General features: G+C 46.3%; 1 protein-coding gene across 1 annotated transcript; it reads right to left on the bottom strand.

Moving 5' to 3' along the window:
* Positions 1-2699: 2699 nt before the first annotated feature.
* LOC106740144 (C4b-binding protein alpha chain-like) lies at positions 2700-20080 on the bottom strand. The gene is made up of 11 exons (XM_059717706.1): positions 19763-20080; positions 17395-17577; positions 16870-16963; positions 14814-14902; positions 12924-13112; positions 12340-12528; positions 9478-9522; positions 8068-8094; positions 6968-7040; positions 6024-6127; positions 2700-3873 (listed from the first exon to the last, which is right to left on the bottom strand). The coding sequence occupies exons 1-10, from the start codon at positions 19821-19823 to the stop codon at positions 6037-6039; spliced, it is 1041 nt and encodes a 346-aa protein (XP_059573689.1). The 5' UTR covers positions 19824-20080; the 3' UTR covers positions 2700-3873; positions 6024-6036.
* Between the last annotated feature and the right edge of the window lie 369 nt (positions 20081-20449).

The raw sequence follows: 20449 nt of genomic DNA, 5'->3' as shown, positions 1-20449 counted from the left end.
TGCTCTAGCCAGCCAGACTCCAAAGGGGTAAGGTGTGCTGCAGAAGCCCCTGGGCACTTCTCTGCATTTACGGTCTCATTAAAGCAGGAGGTGAGGCTGTGTAACCTCCTCCTCAGAAAAAATAAAAAATGGACCTATAAATAATCTGATAACCTCAGTCCACATCCTCTCTGAGCCATAGTTTACTTTTGTGGTCAGGTGGCAGCTGTGACTCAAGTCTAAAGTCCACAGGGAGAAGTCTTGCAAGCTGACTTAGCCTCATTGATGAAAGGGTAACTGAAATAACCTGTGGGGCTGATGCTCAAGTAGGCATGCGGCCCCACTGAAGTTAGGGACACTCTGTGAGCTCAGGGGCATGGATCCATTTAGGAACAGGGCTGCAGACTGTACAAGTGTGCCAGGACCTCACCTCTGTGAAGCACCCCACCTTCATATAGGGACCTTAAAATAAAATGGTGATGGTACAGCAGTGAAAGTCAGTGAAGCAAGAAACAAAACCTCTGACCCCGATTTTGCTGCTGTTTCTTAGCTCTGGCACATTTCTTACCAAAACAGCTATGACCAAAGGGTTGAGAAGTCATCTGAAAACTTGGACGTGCTGTTGGCAAATAGGAGCTAAACACATCCATGCGGACAGTGTCGCACAGCTGGAGGAAGTTTTACATAAAAATTTATCTGTCTTCAGAGTCAACATCAGTTGTGCTCTTCTTATGAGCGTGTTTCCTGGGGTAAGAGAATGGTGAACTCCCCAGAAAGAAATGCAGAAGTAGCTTTTGTTAGTATTTGCCACTTCTTTTATTTATCAGCTACAATCTCAGTGTAGGCATGTGCGTCACATCAAACAAAGAAAATATGTCAGGTGGGGCACTTGATTTACAGCTACACACGCCCCACTGTCCCTTGGTTTGTGCTGAACACTTGTTGCAGAGTTCAGCCCAAATTGAAAGTGGTGGTACACTGATTTCACTACCCTAGTTACAGAGTAGAAATCAAGCATACATCCTAAGGAGCAAAATGAAAGAGGAGTAGGCTTATAGAAATATTTTTAGAAGCCTTTTGGAAGGAATTGAACAAAAGGTAGAAGAGGCAGAGTTGAATTCAGCATGTTGTAGTATAACATTAGCAACTCACAGAGGAATGTACTTGGTTCAAAGGTTACTTATGACTAAGCACTAACAAATCATTGAACTTCCATATCATAGAAATGCTATTTCCAGGGAGCACTCACAGCTTCCAGGATGTACCCTTCTTGCAAGGCTATAAAGGTAATATGACATCAGAAGGGAAATCCACACAAAAGCCTGAAGAAGTGCTAATATAACAACTATTTCTGATGCACAATCGGGTTGGGCAGATATACGGTAGTCCAGGAAGATTTCTGCCCCACCCCATGTTCCTCTTGTATCATTTCCTGATTAAACAGGAGATATTTGGCCATAGGGCACACACACCCCATTCACATGGTAGGTAGACAAAGGGGCACTAAATCCTCTGCCCATAGCTGTTCTCACCAAGTGTACAGGGACATTTTACAATCAAATGTGAATTTACCATTTTCAAAAAATGTTTGCACAAATCATTCGTTCTGCCTGTGGGACAAATCAGATTAGGGCACGTTCACTAGTGTTTGTGCAAGCAACTCTTTGCCTACGTGCATGCTTGCAAAGCAGAAAAGAGGCTTTCTGTACATCTGCAGCTAATGTCATTACCCTTGGTACATTCCCTCATTGTGGCCTAATAAACTGACACAGATAATAGCATATGGCACATCCCATCTTCAGAGGGGAGGAGACTGGGTCTATCCTCACCAGACAGGAGGCATTCTGTTCCCATTTTAAAGATGCAAAAGCTGGAGACACAAAGCAGGTGCCACCCACCCAAACCTCTGCCATGAATCCATACAAGGGCTCCTCAAAATTCCTGCCCATTCCAGCTTTCCATTCTCACATGAAGTCCGTAGTTTTATGGCACCAAATACACCCAAACCAAAAACTTTGCTTAGGTCCCAAGTATCTACCGGGGGATAGACTCTGGGCATATGCACCATCAGCATCCCCAGAGCAGTTTTGAACTCTTATTTTTTAAAGCTGGTTCTTGCTCAAGCAGCTTTCACAACAGCGCCATATGCCAACACTGCACCGGTTATTCATGGGCTTGTAGCATTTTGAGGGAAAGGGCTTCCAGATAGCAACAGGAAGCTGGTTTTGCTTGCTTGAGGGGCTCCTGCAACACAGAAGGTTAAGACACACTCATCACATAAGTTCAGAAAGGTCTGCAGAAATCGGGCAGCCGCTGCTGGTGACGCTGCCTGTGCAGCATGGTTCAGTGCCCCTACTCCAGAATCCCAGTGCACACAGAGATGGGGCAGGGACTGCAGCATGCATTGCCTTGCCTATTTCTGTACACATCCAAAAGGTCTCGCCAGCAGACCTCCAAGGGACAGCTCCATGTTCTGAACAGGCGGGCTGCAGTCAGGAGCGGTGTCTGCACTGGAGGCCCACTGGTACCACCCAATAAAACCGAGCAGTGGTCAGGGCCAAGGAGACTGCGCACAATGGCAGGCTAACCAACCTGTGCCATTAAGGATGACATGCTATCCCACAATGCAACACACCAATTCCTAAAAGAGCTCTGCTCCCTTTATAAGCTTGGAATAGCTCACGAGAGTTTCTCTTCGCAGGTAGAGGAAGAGAACCAGGTTCCAACAATTTATCGAGGATTTCTTTATTTAAGAAAAATAAATTCATAAAAACAATGTAAAGGTCACACGTTCCTTCCGTCACCATTGCTCCACACATCAAAAGATGTGTTCCTCTTGCTAAGCCACGCAGCTTACAGTTTAAAAAAAAAAAAAAGGTAAATGCTCTGTATACCTTTCTCTTTATATATGACAAAGTGCTCATGCAGACTATGAATCCCCCTTTTATGCAGTAGAGAGACATTTCCTGGCTTAAAAAAAGCTTAAGATCTGCAAGATGTTCTTGAATATGGAAACTACAAAAATAATTTAGGCACCAAACCACTTGTTGTGGAGGCTGCTTCTAATTGGATTACTTATCTTTTATAAAGAAAAGATAGTTAATAATGAAACCAGTATTTTATTTTTTAAGAAAAAATTTTCTTCTCCCCCCAAGAGAACTAAAAAAAAATTAAAAAATTCAGTAATACCTATCCCCACAGCTTTGGGACACCCATGTAAATTCACACACTTTTCTCTTTTCACGTTTGGGAGACACACTAAATAGCAAGTTTGTGACAAAAATCAGTGCTAGGGAACAAAAGGCCAATGTTTCTGAAGAGTGTAACTTGAAAATTATATACAAGAGAGAGAAGTGAAGTGTGCATTCAAGCAAAATAGAGCAAGGATTAAAAATCTTCCACACAGGTTTCTTTGGTGTCCTTAAATGCATTTAAAGAACGTAAAAATGGAAACCTGTCAATGGGCAGCTGAATAGGCTAATTATATCCTTACAGCTAAAACCACAGCTCGGTTCACATCACGCCACATCCGGCTGGCTAGTGATTTCACTAGGGAAAAGCATTTGGCACTGTGACAGTGCCTACCTACATGTGACCAGCAAGTCAGTTTGGAGGCTGCACGCCCCCTCACTTGTCCCAAGGTCCCGTTTTCAAAGGCAAGAGGGGCCATCCGGGTCTTGTCTTTCTGCTGTTCTTGTATGCAGAGGAGCCGTACTGTAATCCCATTCAAAAGAGGAAAGAACTTATAGTGCAAGTACCAGCAGTAGCCTTGGAGAGATCTCACTTCACTAGACAGACTCAGTAAGCTTTTCCATTCTTTTCTGACAATTTTGTGTCTCCAAAATGGTAAATCCTAGATAATCTGGGGACATTCAGCCACAGATCAGACATTCCCTGCAAAAGGGAGATAAACTGTTAAAAATCAAGTGGTTACATACTCCTCCAGTCTTGCATCTTTTGATATTAATCTAAATGAACATTTAAAACTTTCCATTTACCGGACTATTGCTACTTGTGGAACAAGTGCTAACTTTTCATTAAAAATCCATAACTTAACCTTTTTAAATGAAAACATTACTTTAACAAAATCATAAAGAAACCATGAAATAGATGTGTTTGTCAAATCTAGTTTGGGGTGAAAACAGAGGTCATGGCATTTCCTTTTAGTTGTAAATCTCTAAAAAACAGAAAGAAGAAGGAAGAAGTACACAGCAGAGATGCTAGACATCTAAGGCTGTTGAATTAGCAGAGTGAGTAAGTGCAAGGACAAACCATGACAGACGTTAATATTTCCAAGGGCTAAGTAATAAAGAACTACACCATGCAGGAAACCCCTCCTCTCCTATAAAAGAAAGATGGGTAAACAATTATGGGACTTCCCGGGGTGTTCATCTATATGGCCTTACAAACGCTTCATTTTTAGCCTATGAGGTTTTTAGCGACTACTCACTCAGCAGTGAACCTTGGAAGGACCATGAAAGAGGACAAAAGTCCTTTTCAAGTCAACGTGTGGCCCACTCCATGATCCGTGCTGAAAAGAAGCAAGCTCTCCGAGACAGGAATTTAAGCTTACCTATCTGCTCTCGAGCGCCATCAACAGCATACTTCTGATTCTAGATAACCGCCATGAGGAACTACCACGTATTATGCTGTATCCTACTGGTTGAAGACTAATATTAACATGATCTTTCTATGGTTTTAGATGGTGGTCTGGATGAACACTATCTTCTTCCTCTTTCATTCTTAGATCTAGAAATATGGCACACTACCACGTGCACATCAAACCTCTCTCTACTCTCACACGGGTTTTGTGTTGAATTCCAAAATCAAATGCAAACTCTCAGTCCTGTTTTGGTGGTGGTGGCTGTAGCCACGCTGGTCTAAGGACACAGGCACTGTATTTATGACATGTTATAACCTGCCTGCTGTCCAATAACCCAAGAAACGTCTCTACATTTTACCAGCGAAATGCTATCACCAGGTCAACATTCTCCCTTTCCTCCCCCACATGTCTCACACCTATAGTTTCCCATGGCCTCTGACCCTCACATTTGCACTTTCACACACCTGCATTTTGCATATTAGCTTCTACTCCACCAAGGTGAACGCTTAACACCAGCAGACTCACCCTACGCCTGATGAAGGGCATTTGTGCCCCAAAGCTTACAAAGAACAATTTTTACAACTATTTAGTTGGTCTAACAGAAAATAGCACATCTACCCAAAGAACCTTGTCTGCCTAAGTCTCAGTCCTTAGCTACACAGCTTTCCATGATCATAGAAAATCATGATGGGGGTAGGGGAGGGGGAGAGAAGACCAGGACATGATATTTTTTTGGACTCCTAGTTCTGTGACCAGATTTTAATGATACTGAGGAGAGCACAGTGTTCAGCCGAAGATTGCGGGTGACTCACATTCCCTCGGCACAGCAGAGCTCTCTACGCCAAGGGCAAAGCTCCTCAGTGTGGCAGACAGAGCCTCTTTCAACAACAGTCAAAGACTACAGAATTACCTCCCGCACCAGTAGGGACCATCACAATCCTTCCCACTTCCCGCTCCAAGTGCAGGGTCCGTTTCTTTGACTCTGCTTTTTTAATATGGGCACAACATGCATATTTTAAGATATGGCATAGCCTCCCAACCCCCAAAATCAAGATTCTCCACTAAATGTGCCTGTCCCTGGTGGGAACGGTGAGGAAGGCACGACATGCACCACTGAAGCCGCTCAGAAACTTCAGAAATGGATGCTGTAAAAAATATACAGGAGAGAAGTACTGAAATAGAAGTAAATGTCCGTACATAAATACCTGTTCTTGTAGCTAAAAAAAGCACACAAAGAGTGTAAGTCTGTTAGGGCTGCAGAAACACATAAAAGTTAGTGTGTTAGAGGATAATCAAACAATAGCATGTAGTGTTTATGACAAAGTAGTAGTACTTTGAAGAAACAAGAACCCATGGAAATAGCTTTATTCTCTATTCTTTTTGAACAGTTTACAATTTACCCTGTCTTCTCGTGGTATTTATAATCAGAAAGCCATCCTACCATCAACAGATTTTTATTTCAAGGTGTCATTTGTTTTTCTCGTCACTGAATTAGAGTCTTCTTGACGTGGATCTGTCGTGGCGCTTGGTGGTGCTTCATAAGTACTGAACATTGAGAGGGGAAAGAAAGGGAACACCAGGACATGATTTTTTTAGGACTCTTAGTTCTGTGAACAAATCTTAAGAAGACTGAAAAAAAAAAGAATCACTTTAACTTTCTTAAAGAAAAAAAGACTGAGGCCACATGCTTGGAAGGTGATTTGATGAATGAGCTGTATTAAGCAGAACTCATCATCTCAAAAGAGTGTAAGGTTTACTAAGGGGGAATTCCAAAACTAGACGAGAGGATACAGATAATGCCCACTAGTCTTCAATGGAGCAGAGGTGTTTCTGGCGTGCTGAAACATCACAAGGCAGAGGTGGATCCAGAGGGGCTGAACTGGCACAGCTGCACCCCCACTGTCGACCATTCCTGTGGAGCAGCAGCCAGGGACTTAAGTTTCAAAGCAGGTAGGCGTTACCGCCCCCCTCACCCTGCCTCCCCCCAACTTCCCTTCTATGCTCAAAGGCAAGCCCCCTTTCCCATTTCCACCGCCCTCTCCTTGCCTGCTGCAAGGACAGCACGCAGGGGTGAGAGGAGCTCCTGCCCATTTCAGCTTAGCTGCATGGGGGCTGCATTCAGCCCAGGACTGCGGCAACAGGCAGGTACATTCCCCCTTTCCCCTGCCAGCTTGCAAGCAGGCATGTTCCCCCTTTTCCTTGCCAGCCCTGACGCAGGCATGGGGAGAAGGAACATGCCCCTGGCCACTGCCCCTGTTGCCACACTGCCCAGTGAGTGCAGCCCCCACGCAGCTGGAAAGGAAGGGCTAATCTCACAAAGTCGCTCTCGTAGCAATCTGCTGTGGAACAAAACTCAATCTCAAACACTATCTTAGGCTGACTTACCCCTTTTTATTATTCTGGTACAGAAGTACACCTCCAATGCAAATGACACAACCCACCACGACTGGTGCTAGAACTAAAAAAAGCAAGAAACGGCAACTGGGAAATGAAGTTACACAAAACACATCAGTTTGCCCAGATATTAGCAGCACCTTGTACAGTGCTGGAACTGCCTCACTATCAACAGATCATCTCTGACAGACTATAACGATGGAGGAGCCCTTTCCTTTGCATCCCTGATCAAAAAGCACAAGTGTTCATTTCTGCATCCAGAAACTGGTGCTCAGTCTCATGCTGCCAAATAAAAACTGGTAGCAATCATAAAAATCATAGAAAAGAAGGGACCACAGAGCTCAACTACTTCTCAAGGCAGGATCACCCGTGCCTACATCATCCTACATGACTAACACAGTGGTTATCGACTTTTTAAAACTCGAGGCATCCCTCAAAAAATGCTAGCTCTTAGTTTGCACGCTTGTTTTGACTATAGGAAAAATAGAGCACTTTATTTCTGTTGCAATAAATTCAAAAACCACAGCTAAGGATTCCTATTTGAAATGTCTGGGTTAATCCTGTGATTCATATTGCAAACCCAATGGTCCTAACATCACATGGCATCCTTGAGAGGATCTCAAGGCATCCCAGGATGCCATGGCACCCTGGTTAAGAACCACGCGTTTAACGTGTTCTTAAAAACTTTGGGAACAAACTCACCTGACTATCAGACATAATGCCCAAAACATCAAAAATTCCCTTGGACTTGGGTAAAGCAAAGGGAGGAGGGACGCTGAAGGTTTTAAAAACTGAAGAGCACTGACCCTGAGTGGGGTCTCTGTCTCTTTCATCAGATCATTTCAGATAAAACCATGAACGGGTATAAACTGTTACATGGCAACACTGGGCACAATGGTATATCAGTAGCAGAGAAACCCAAGAACTCCAATACCAGGGGCGTTACTTGTTACACCAAACCCCCCTCCCCCCCCCCCCCCAAACCAACCCAACTTTGTTGTGGAGAAAGAGGAACATGGACTCTGGATATTGATGTACAATAAGCGCTTCAGCATCTGGAAGTATTTTTTTTTCTCTTTGAGGTTACTTACCACCAAAAGCCATTTTATATGCATTCCCTAAAGGAGAAAACCAAAAGAGGAGTTAAAACATGAAGCCATGCTTGTATCAGCAGTTTGCAAGGAATAACACCATAATCCACACAAGTGGTACAACATTTTGTACACTACATTATGTCAAAATAACGGTAAATATAATAATGTTGTCTTTTGAAACAGAACAGTGTAAATTGGATAATTGTTAGTTAGTGGGAGCCATGTTCCAACTGCTGGAACGTCTAGCAACGAAGAAAATACTTTTTCCTAAGCCTCCATGTATAGGTACTCTTTAATACAGTCAAGAAAGCCATAAAACAAAAAAAAGGTTCAAGGTTTTTGGTTCTATGAAGAAAAGCACATTAAGGAATATTGTCTATAATCTTCTATGCTCCTTTTCTTACTGGGGTAAGGTCATCCAATGACACAAACGTGGTGCTACCTTTTCTGAACAGCTTTGCTGTGTCCAGTGAATAAATAAATGACTAAAGCAGCACCTGCTCTAACCACACTTCACTTCTCCAGGGTTAGGGTGAGCCTTTGCAAGGTGTGCTAAAGGGTGTCAGCTGCAGGGACAGGTGGACAGGGACAGCTGCAGGAACACACATGCACACCAGAAGTGAAAAGAAGAGCAATAGCCAATCCACTCTTGTCACAGGAACAGCCAGCGCATTATCAGTCTGGCTGCCGTGCATACTGCAGGCCAGATCTTTTTTTCGGAGTAGGAGGAAGACCTCTAACAATGCCACGGTTTGTAGAGCGGGTGAGAAAAGTCAAGCAGAGCCCCCTGCTGTTAGTAACTAAGTGCTGAGCCCTGTCACAAGCTAGTAAAGCTCAGTAGACACACTTCTATCCTCTCTGAACGTTGCATTCCTCAAAGAGCATTTCTGCTGAACACTGGAATTACAAGAAGGTCAGCTGGAAAAAGCCAACTCTGTCTAAGATCCCCAACAAAGGGAAAAAGAGTTGGCCACGGGAATAGCCTAACTAACTTTGTGTTGCAACATAGCTTGGGCTACTTCTCCATCTCACAAGAGAGAAATGAATGGATCAAGATCAGGGCAGCATGAGAATCCCTTGGAAAAGGGCTATGAAAGAAGGGCATACCAGAACAGCTGGTTAATGCACAATGAGAGAGGTAAGAAAGTGCTTAAGAAAGGTGTGCCAGAGGGTCACAAGTAGCTAGGAGAAGGACAGTTAGAGACCCTAAAAATTGGCCAGGAAGAAGATGTCTCTGAAAACAAGCAAAAATAAATAAATAAATAAAATCACTCAATGGCTTGAAATCCCAGCAGACTTCAGCATATGCACAACCCATCCACGAATATATTCATGAAATACACAACTTATTTTACAACTGCAAACCTCAGAACATTTGGAGTCAGTAAAAGGATTTTTTCTTTTTACCTGATTTAGGTTGAGCTTCTTCTTCTGTTGAATTTGCCCCCGGCCCTACATAACATGAGACACGCGGGTAACTACATTAAAATGAAGAGATGATATAGGTTTAATCACAGTTCCCCAGCACCAAACTGCACCTCAGTTAAATCCACAGAACAAAAAGGGTCGTTCCAGAGCTCATCGTCTCAGACTCATACACAGTCTATCCAAGAGCAAGCAGCCTAAAATGCATGGTTTCATTTTTCTGGGGTATATACCATGCAATCTCTATTACTATGTGCCTTTGATAGAGAGCTGTTTTCCTAACGATCACTCTCCAGTGCCATTTCACTCAGCCTTTACACCCCCAGATGCAGAATTTCTTTGTGGGTACTTCCAACGCCTTTTGCCTCAGGGACTCAAAACCCATCAGCTAGTGATGGAGCATGGCACCAGTAAAGGCTATGCGGCATGCTCACGGGGGTACAGGATCTCTTCGTTACACTGCTCCCTTCTCCCTAGAGATTTCACAGTTCTGGGCCCACTCACTCGTGGCTGGAGTGCAGCACTATCTTCACCATCAGCTCCTAAACCCTCCCAAGGTCTACACTCAGCACGCCTGCACAAATCAACCCCAAATGATCACAGACATGTAAAGCTAGCGAGCTATGGGAAAAAAGCCAGGAAAAGAAAATCCTTGCAATGGATGTCCAGAAGGGAGCGTGCAAAACACTGTCTATTGGTACTTCAGAGCAGCACTGACAGCACAGGCCACTTCCTGGAGCTGCTGAAGAGCAGAAGTAGAGAAATTACAAGGAGCCTCACGTGGCACACCCTGTTTTGTTTAGCATGGAAATGACCTTCCCGAGCTCTGAACTAGAAACAACTGATGGTTCTTTTTACCTGAAGGACTAGTGCTTACATATGCACTATACAGGCATGGCTCACCTATGCCCTATACATGCATGATCAAGTACTTATTAAAAAGTAGTATACATAAAAAAGATGAAAGAGGGGTTGTAGGCACTCACTCCAAATGGAGCATGTATTCGGGGATGTGCAAGTGGGGCCGCTTCAGGAATTAGGCTAGCATCAGGTGTCCACTCAGACCTTTCCAACCATAATCCGGGTGATCACCAATTCTAACATTACCAGCCAAAACCATCGGCCAGGTCCAGAAGATGTGCATCTCCACCCCAGCAAACACCAATAGGTATCAGAGAATAGGAAAGGAAGACTTCCCCATGATGGGTGCAATAGACCTGGCCACTGATACAGATCTCCAGATCCTAGTATGCCCATGTCCCTCACACTAAGGGGTGAGGCAGCCACAACCACTATTCAACCAATTCACCAGGAAGGATCCCAGGCATTGGGACTCCGAGTCATGAGAGTAACAATCAGGAAGAGCTCTAAGGCTCTTCTAGGTTGAAACCCAGACTGTATGCACAGGTCCAGTGTCCCGGGTGAACAAGGGAGGGGCTCCTCTGAAAAAAAACAAAAAACAAGAGAACTTTCAAGGAAGCAGGAATCACTTTACTGGAAATGAAGCCCCACTCATCTGCCATTGTAGGTCCCAAAGTGATTAGGTACCATGAGAATGTGCCAGGGGAACAAGTTGCACAGATTGAGAAGAACACAGCATCTCTAAATTTCTTGAGATGCTGATTCAAAAGCAGTCATCAGCATCATGATAGGCCCTCATGTTTTTATTATGTGGCTCCACTTCTTACACTTAGATAAAAATGTACAAGCTGACAGCCATCCAACCTAGGAACAAAAAGTGCAATCAGCTATCACAAGAACCACCTCGCAGGTGGTGTGCCAGGACCACAAGGAGAATCACAAGACCAACATCACTAACTTACCACACTACACATCCCACACTGAAAGAAATACTCTTCAATGACCTGAACACGTACCAAGGGAGGCAACCTGGAAAAATATATGAAACCCCTCTGCAGTCTTCCCCTGAAAACGCGCATCCACACCCACCTCTAACAACCTTCCTGCACAACAGATAAAACAAAGAGTAACAAAAAAATCTAACTGGACACCTCTCAGCAGAAAGAGCTACACACTGGACTACTATATTGACTGTTTCAGGAAGAAAGCTAACAGTGATATCTTCAACAAAACCAGGACCACCACAGCCTCCTTCCCTCAAACCCATCATCTCTAGTATCCAGGCAGACAGGCTTCCCACAGCCAGAGGTTTCAACCAACACCCGTGGTGGTCTGCACTGGAGTTTGCCTAGCAGCAGTGAGACCGATCCTGCTGCAGAGTACCAGAGCTGCATGGCAGGGCTGGCTCAGTAGCCCCAAGTGGCCAAGTGCCCACTGCAGGACCAGCTCAAGGGCCAGCCACACCCCGCCCTCCACCTCTACCTGCAGCCAGGTAGCTAGCCAGCATTTCAAGTCCTGCTTTGCCCCACAACCCACAGACGCTGGGCTCAGAGGAACACAATAGTTGTCTCGCTCCCATCCACAAGCCCCAGGTTCACCTGGGCTCTCTTAGGGCTGCTTTTAGTTTAGACGTTGCATAAAGAAAGGAGCTTAGTGCCAGGAGTGGCGAGCAGTCCACTCCTCCACATTGAAGACTAGACAGGCGTGCTGCACCACACATGCAGCAGCACCAAACCCATCAGACAAAGCAGGCTGGCATTAAAAGCCGTCACCTTGAAATTATGCCTTTTCTCTCCCAGAAACATTTCAAGTGCTGCCTCCTAACACACAAGTGAAAACGCCATTGGACTACAGACTCATTTCATAAGTTGTTTGTACTTGCACAGGTCACGTGTTGGCACAGGAGGCCAACCGTCCTGCGGCAGCTACTCAGTGCTATCCCATGTGCCACTTCAAACAGGTGAGGACACAGCTAATACTCACCTGGGTCACAGATTGGCACAGAAGGCTTCCAGGTGTTATCCTCTGCGCATCGAATCACACCATCGCCACCTCCCCTCAGCAAGTAGCCAGGATTGCACTCAAATATTATTGTGTCTCCATAGGAATAGACAGCGACTGATCCAGACTTTTTTTTCCCATGTGGAACCACCGGGACTGGACACTTCACCTCTGGAAATTAAAGCATCGACAAGAGTGTTTTGCAGAGGGAGGAGATCATGGGCGAGAAGGGAAGGAAAGGAAACGAGTCCATCCTCTGGCCAGGGAAATCACTGCAGAGTCATTTCCCTATTAGACATTATGTGGTGTGATTTAAAGGGTCTTTCAGCAACACTGAAGACACCGAAACTGCAGCAAATGCAAGAGGCAATCTGCTTCCCAGGATGCACATTTGTAATGCATCCGTCACTCTACATGAATTAAGCTTCCCCATGGTACCTAGGTGCTTATTCCCTGACTGACTTCCTCAACATTCATGAGTTGTCTGCCTAATTAAATATGGGTTTTCCCTGGTGGACAAAGGTGAACAAAGGCAACAAGAGCAAGATACAAAACACAAGAGTTACCTTTACACTGAGGGGCAGGGCTCCAGACACCGTGGAGGTTATCTTCTGTGGTACAGTGAATGGAGGCCTCTCCAACCAGACTGAAACCACTCTTGCATGTATAAGTCACTGAAGAGCCAAAGACATAGCCTTCCCCCTCACCAGAATGGGCTCCATTGGCGACTTCAGGGGGTGGCAAACAAGGGATTTCTATAGGAAAGTACACCAAGGTGAATACTGGATGAAAATACCCAGGTAACGGTGAACTGAGAAGATGTTACTAAGCAGGAAAGGCTTCCATCAGCAGACCACAAAACAACTGGTTCAGGAGTACCACTGATATCCCCAGAACATACTCAAGACCATACGATGATAGAAACAAGTAAAATGGTAAATACCCACTTAAAATGCATTTAATTTGTGCAGTGAAGTCGGAGGAGAGACAGGACTACCTTGATTAAATGCAATGGTGACCATTTCAAGGATCGCAACCATTAGGTTATGAAAATGAAAAGGGAACCATCCTCTGTCCCCTACATGCCACAATAGTAGGTAGGTGCCGTTTGAGGTATGGTAGAGGCATGTGGTGTGCGGACGTGTCATGTTTGAAGGAAGTCAAATACCTTTGAAGCACTCCAAGGGTGACCCAGACAGACGGGCCCCTTGAAGTGCTCTGGGACCAGCAGGACTGCCCCGAAAGCAACCCTAATGGAAACCATTACTACTTAGCAGCACTTCCAACTGAAACACTTCCTGCTACCCGTGTTGCAAGCAGCTAAGGCAGCCAGGCCTCAGCCCTGCATGGGTTGTCTTCGTCCCTGGTTTCCTCCATGCAGTACTTATTAAGTGTAAAGAAACAACAGAGCAAGTATAAACACAAAGCCTTTAATCCCTGTGTTTGCTTCATTAAACTGGGCAGCAGAGGGGAAACGTTCAGGGGTTAGTTACGTGCCCCAAGTGGGAAAGAAGATACATGGTTTAGATTTTTGTTATACTATAATGATTGCATGAGATAACCAACCACCCGATACCACACAGGTAGTCATGCAGGTGTGCCCTAGGTTACTACCTTGGTAGGTGTACCCATTACATGGCGCTTTATTAACCTGTTGCCCTGGTAGACGTGTCACCTACCTTCCAGGTGTCATCTGCAATGGTGCTGAACACCTGGCGCTGTGGGAGGAGGACAGTGGCACCCTGTATCAGCGAGCACTTCCCTGTCAGCTCCACCTCTGCTCCTCCAGAGCACATCCCCTTCTCACTGGAATCGGGAGATCCCACGTCCTCCCCACTGCAGCCAGGAAATCCTGGAACTGGGAGGCCAGAGCCCCACGTTCCCTCCCATGGAACGGGGATTCCTGCTCTCCAGCCCCCAATCCCAGTGTCCCTCCCCACACCCACTGGCCTGGCTCTGCTAGGGGGGTGGTGGCACAGGGCTGCAGCAGAGCAGACAGGAGCGCTCTCGCTGACACTGGCTTCACATCCCCCTGATGCACTGCACCTGCACTGTGAAGTGCTCCAAACGTTACATCCATCCCTATCCTGAGATGATTAATCCAAAGGCAGCATGTTTTGTACCATGGCAAATCTAAAATGAATCTATTATTCACTCCTCCCCAACAAGGTTTGGAGACACCTGTGGCTCAGTAGAAAGGAACAGTTCTCTACTCTACAGTTACTGCGGTGCTTTGTGAGGTCTTGGCCACTGTATTCTACGTCACAGGTGTGAATGCTCACGGGTGTGTAAAACCATTGTGTACTGGGGCCTACACCTGTGCCCAGGCTACCTTCATCCTCCTATGGCACAAAGAGGAGAGAGAGAACAGCTCCAACTGCTCTTCGGTTCCTTCACCAGACACAAGCCCACATGTATCTAGGGCAAGTCAAAGACATTACATGTAATCATCTTACTTTCACAGGAGGGAAACTCGCCATCCCAACGAACATTGCTTCCGACATCGAGTACACATCGAAGAGAATGGCTGCCAATTAATCTGTAGCTAAAGACAGAGCAAAGGTTCAGGTTTCTTACACAAATGTATGAAGAACTAGGTAACTGTTAGCAAAGATGGGCAGCCAGCTCTTTTTGCCAGACTGGAGAAACCATTGAACAATCCCAAATATAAAACAAGATGTGGCTAAGGCCCAGGGAACACGAAGGAGTAAGAAACACCCAGTTGTTAGTGCTAACGTGCTTCTATGCTTCCCAAAACATTAGCTGGGAAAACCCTGTGTCTCCGTCCTCTCCCGGAGCGGAGTCGCATACTTTCTAATCCCTTGCTGAGGGCAATAAGCAGCTCTTCTACCAAATTAGACATTTTTTTCTCTTTATTCCTCTTATTCCCAAAGTGCTGAATTAGGGCAACTGGTCCCTGCTGAGGGATCTCACCAAAGCCCAGGAAGCTAACAGCACTGTGAGCCAAACAGCAATCGCCAAAAGGTTCAGACTTGTCCCAAGTCTCTAAGGTGTTGTTACACATTACACTTAGACCATAGTAAGGGCATCTAAAACATGAGCACCTGCCTGTTAAAGCTTTCTAAGTCATGCTTAGTGCCCTCAAAGTTATGCCACTTCAGGTGAGGGTTAGCTCTGTGCCGTGCTACCTATCTCGCGTTAGGGTAATTTCAGTCTGCTTTCAGCGACGAATGCCTGGACCACTCTGCAGCCCAGAGCAGGGCACTGCTTGCTGGTCTTTGGCAGCGCCTGCCAAACTTCCTGTGGGGGCACAGACCAGGAAAGATGGGGCTGACCAGGTTTTCACCAAGCAAAGAAACTTTGTTTCTAAAACCAGCCCTCCCCTGTGGTGACGGCACTGATGGGAGAGGAGACAGCTGTCCTGGGCTGTTGTGCATCAGGCCTCAATCCGTTCCCAAAACCTGAGCTTACCAAAAGAAACCTAAAGGACTAATGCAGATGTTTAAACCCAAAGCACAATTCCAAAACCTACAGACCCCACAGAAACTGTAGCAACAACCTTTCCACGTTAGTCAGCGAGACTGCAGACCTATCTGTGCCTCTTCATTCAGAAAGCCATCGGTTGACTTGCCTGCAGCAAAAAGCCCTGAGCTCAGCTCCTAACCTCTGCCAGGCCTGGGAAGGCAGCAGCCCTCTAAGGAGCTCCCTCCACCCCAGGCCCCATTAGTCCTATGGGCAATGGGGCTGGCTCTCCCTTCTCCAGAGGCTTGCCCTGAACACTGCTCTTCTACCAGAACAAGCCACAGAAATTAAACACAAATCCACATCGCCTGCAAGGGCACAAACCAGTCATCACGGAAACGCAAAGCGTTCCATTACATTACCACATCTGGAAGTGCCTGTTTTGTGCAAGGAAGCCAGAAGCCACTGAGACATGGCCCATGTGCATGAAAAAAACAATAAGTGCCCTCAACACTAGCCTGAGCAACTGCTGGATCCTACAAGGGATGTCCACAACTTCTTTTGTTTCTCCTGATTGCTCATTTTAGAAGTAGCCTTACAGTTGTAATGAATAATACATGAAACAAATAAAATCACCATTGTCAAAGACTTGTGCTCAGAGCAGGAAGAGGTCTGCATTCATCTGCTGCTAACTTTTATTCCATGTAACGGCACCAGGCGTAACCAACAGCTACACCCGATTAGGGGAGATGTGGCACTGGTCACAGGAAGCCAGGTGAACCCGCTCCCACTCCAAATGTGAGGCTTCCCCCCATCACGCACAATCCACCACCTGAGGAGCCTGGGCTGCTCTGGCAAGAGAGACCGAGTGCAGTGGTGTCCCCCACCCCTACTGCTGTCTGCTTGACCAGCCTCCTCCAGCTCTTACTGGGGCGCACCCCTGCTGTCCATCAGCACCAGCCCCAACTCGCTTCTAAAATCCAGCCAGGTTTTCTAGTCTCTCCCTGCCCCCAACTCCCCTGCAGTTCACCGCCCACTTTCTACAAACCAACACTCAATTGATGAGTCAGTACAGGTGACTTGACATACCCGGCAGAACAGGTAAAGTTGACTCTCGCACCCAACCGGAGATCAGTTACAATAGGCCGACCATTCGGTATGTCTGGAGCTGGGCACTGTTTTGCTGGAAGAGAGCAAGGCTGGCATTAGCAGTGCTTCAAGTTACCTTGGTGGAAAGCAAAAATGTACACTGTTCAACTCAGTAAAACATAAGAACATAAGAAGTGCCATGTTAGTCAGACCAATGGCCCATCTAGTCCAGTATTCAGTCTCTGACGGTGGCAGAAATAGATGCTATTGAGGGAGAGCTTTGAACCAGATCTCTCCAGAGTGATTACCCTCTCTGGCATCCCACCATCATTGGTTTAGAGATGCTAGACAACACTGCTCCAACCATATTGGCTAATAGCCACTAATAGATCTCTCATCCCTGAAGTTATCCATGTCCTTTTTGAACCTGACTATGCTGTCTGCTTCTCTCTCTATCTGTTCTTATCCCAAATGATGTAAAGGTGGCCTGCAGGTCAATTGAGACAGAACCACAGAGATACTAACCCATACAAAACTCAGAGTGTTGTGACCAGGTAGAGTTATCTTGACAAGTAATGACAGGAGACTTTCCACCAACACGAATGAAACCTGGCCGACAGCGATAGGTCACTTCAGTCCCAATGCGATAGGAATCCAAACTTGTGACTAGCTCAGCAAAACTGAATCTGGGAGGGGGTGCACAATCACCTAGGAATAAAACATAGAAAAGGATGAAAAACTAATCTATGAAAAAGTATGCAAAATTATCTGCTTCAGGAGAGCACAACTTGGTTTTGCAAAGCCACATTTTCTCTCTTCTGCAACCGCTGCAACAGTCTAGTTCTCATCAGAGTCTTGGAAGCAGTTTTGCTGTATACCTGCAATACCTGGACATTTTAGCTTATAAAGCGACCATCACCAAGTGTATGCTCAGATAAGCAGATCCTGGGAAACAAGGCAGATTGCTTACCCCAACCTTTCCTTTTTTTTTTTTTTTTGACTAGTAACACACAGAGGTATAACACAGGGTTTCTTTCAAGTGAAAAGGGCAGCATGAACTAGGATAAAAAGACCAGAAAACCAACCAAAGGAAGCATGAGAGGCAAGTCGGAAGTTAGAAACAGATGAGATCGAGAGACAAGCTATCTTGGAGGCAGTTTGTTTTCACACTTGCTATGCAAAGCAGGGAAACTGTAGCACTGCCCGGACAAGGGAAGTGTATTTCCACAGAGTCAAACCCAAGTAAAAGAGGTTGTGTAAGAAATCACTTTATGATCCTGGGGTCTCATGCCTGGACGCCTCTTTGTACTGATGTTTGTCAAACACAGCTTTAGGCTGGATTTAACTTCAGCCACCTAAACCCAAAGTGACATTTGGAAATGAAACTTAAATAAGAAAACAAGAACAAGGGGAAGCAAACACGCACACTTTATTGAGTAGCAACAAGAAAATGTTTATGCTGGGCTATTGCGTATAAAAGAATAAACCCCTAATTAGATGCTCCTCAAGTGTCCAAGAGAGTTGAGCTAGTGCTTTAACTCCTTAACTAAACTCAAGCCATGTGCTCACTGCAAAAATAAGGCAGTTTTACATGTTAGCTGACAGCAGACTGTACAGCCCGCTGCTCTGTCATGGGCATTTTTCCACAAAGTGACTATAACCTAAGTCAGGTCCTCGGACAGAGAACAGGGTTGAGCTCAACTACCTACAGTGAGGTGAACCCCGCGCTGTACCCTTTCTCCACTATCCCTGTCCATTATTTCTGTGCCCAAAAATTCAGTGCAATACATTTTTAGGAATGTCACCATAACAGGCGATTTAACTTTAGGACCTGTTACTCCATTTCCCGCCTCAACAATTATCCAAGAAAAGAAGTGAGCTAGTCAAAACTAGCTAAAACCCCCTTTTTGGATTGCGCAGTGCCACTTTTCTGTGACCAAAGCTATTTTTTCTGGGCAAAACATCAAAATACTGCACTTCCACCTGGGGTGTGCACATGTAAAAGCCAACCCAGAGCAAATTGGGCTGCAATCATTGTTCACGTAGCACAGGGACACTTGGGCCCCTTGTTGCACATTACATACATTATACAAGTCACCAGCAAACCACGCAGTAAATTTTGACCTTGCTACACGTACACAGTTAAGCCGGCCATGTGGGCAAAGTGATGATCACACAACGCCCTGCTGAATGGCCCAGTAAATTTACACCAGCCACCGGTGCAAAAGTAACGATCAAAAATGCCAGCAGCTATCAGAAGGACCAACCCCTGCTATAAAGTCAGTGCTTAAAAAAGGCAAGGTTCTTCGAGTAGATGTAATATCTTTTATTACACCGACTGAGTAGTTGGAAAAATGTTCTTAGCAAGCTTTCACCCTTCTTCAGGCATCAGGTCTTTTATCTTCTCTCATTCCTTGGATTCTCAGACCAGCAGAGACTCCCTATGCCTGACGAAGGATGACTGTGCCCAAAAGCTTGCAAAGAACTTTCCCCAACTACTCAGTTGGTCTAATAAAAGATATCACATCTGCCCGAGGAACCCTGCCCGCCTACAACACCCCAACAACCAAGAACCCAGCGTGCTTAAAAAAGGTACAACAACCCTGGAGCCAGTTTCTCTGCGACTTGCATTTGAGCAGGTAGCGGGGTCCTTGCAAACGGAGGAGCCCGCAGCATCGCGGGGAGGGTCCCGGATGATTTAAGAATCCGCATGAAAAAGGCCAAGTCCCGCCATTAAAACAAACTCTGCCTGGCTCCGCGCCCGGCCTGCGGCTCCTAACCATCCCAGCTGGAAGAGGAGCCCATTGCCTCCCTCCCCCGCACGGCCAGCACCCGACTCCTGCCTCCACACGTGCCGGGAGGGGTGCCCCGGGGACGGGACGGGACGACTCACCGCGAGCTGCGGGCAGCAGCGGCAGCAGCAGCGCCAGGAGCGCGGGGGCTGCGCGGGACATCGCTCCGGGCTCCGCGCGCGCCGGCCGGGGAAGCGGCGCCGCCTCTTGCGGGAGCCCTGCGCTGTCTGCCCGGGCTCCGGCGCGCAGCCCCCAGTCTAGCCTGCCACGCACGTGTGATGACACCCTGGTCTCCGATAGCAGCTCCCAGCCCGTTCCGGGGAAACAGGCTTCGGGCAGCTGGTCTTATCTTGCTCTGCCTCGCCTTTGCGGAGCAGAGAAGCTCTCCAGCAGTGATGGCGTCGAGCAAAGGATGCACAACAAAACAGAAACTAAACACAAAGTGTCCGCCCCACTCCTCTCCGCCAGGCACTGGATCAGATACTGCCTGGCAAAAGGTTCAGGATCCCGTAGAAGCAGCATCGGGCTGGATGGGATAGTGTCGAGTAAAATGTTCAGGATCTCCACAGCAACAGCAGCTTTGGAGATGCTGAAATGCAGTATTGATTCAAGCAGACCGTGTTCTTTGGGTAGACCCGATCACTTTGATGAGACCAACTCCAATAGTTGGACACAATTCTTCTTAGCGAACTTTTGGGTAGAAATCCCCTTCGTCAGGCCGAGGAAGCATCCGCAGTTGGCGCGTGCTCATCCTGGACGGCATGAGTGTTGATGTGAGCAGTGTTTTT

This window comes from Alligator mississippiensis, chromosome 14, assembly GCF_030867095.1.
Source record: "Alligator mississippiensis isolate rAllMis1 chromosome 14, rAllMis1, whole genome shotgun sequence".
Taxonomy (NCBI): domain Eukaryota; kingdom Metazoa; phylum Chordata; order Crocodylia; family Alligatoridae; genus Alligator; species Alligator mississippiensis.
Note: the sequence above shows the minus strand (reverse complement) of the source record. Positions and strands in the feature narration are given on the sequence as shown.

What these genes read in the sequence shown, in the direction of transcription:
- LOC106740144 (XM_059717706.1), bottom strand. Translation starts at nt 19,823, where the DNA reads ATGTCCCGCGCAGCCCCCGCGCTCCTGGCGCTGCTGCTGCCGCTGCTG. An exon ending in AACTTTACCTGTTCTGCCGG is followed by an intron (nt 14,903 to 16,869) that starts GTATGTCAAGTC and finishes CTCTGTCTTTAG; the next exon opens with CTACAGATTAATTGGCAGCC. An exon ending in TACCAGAATAATAAAAAGGG is followed by an intron (nt 6,128 to 6,967) that starts GTAAGTCAGCCT and finishes CTCAATGTTCAG; the next exon opens with TACTTATGAAGCACCACCAA.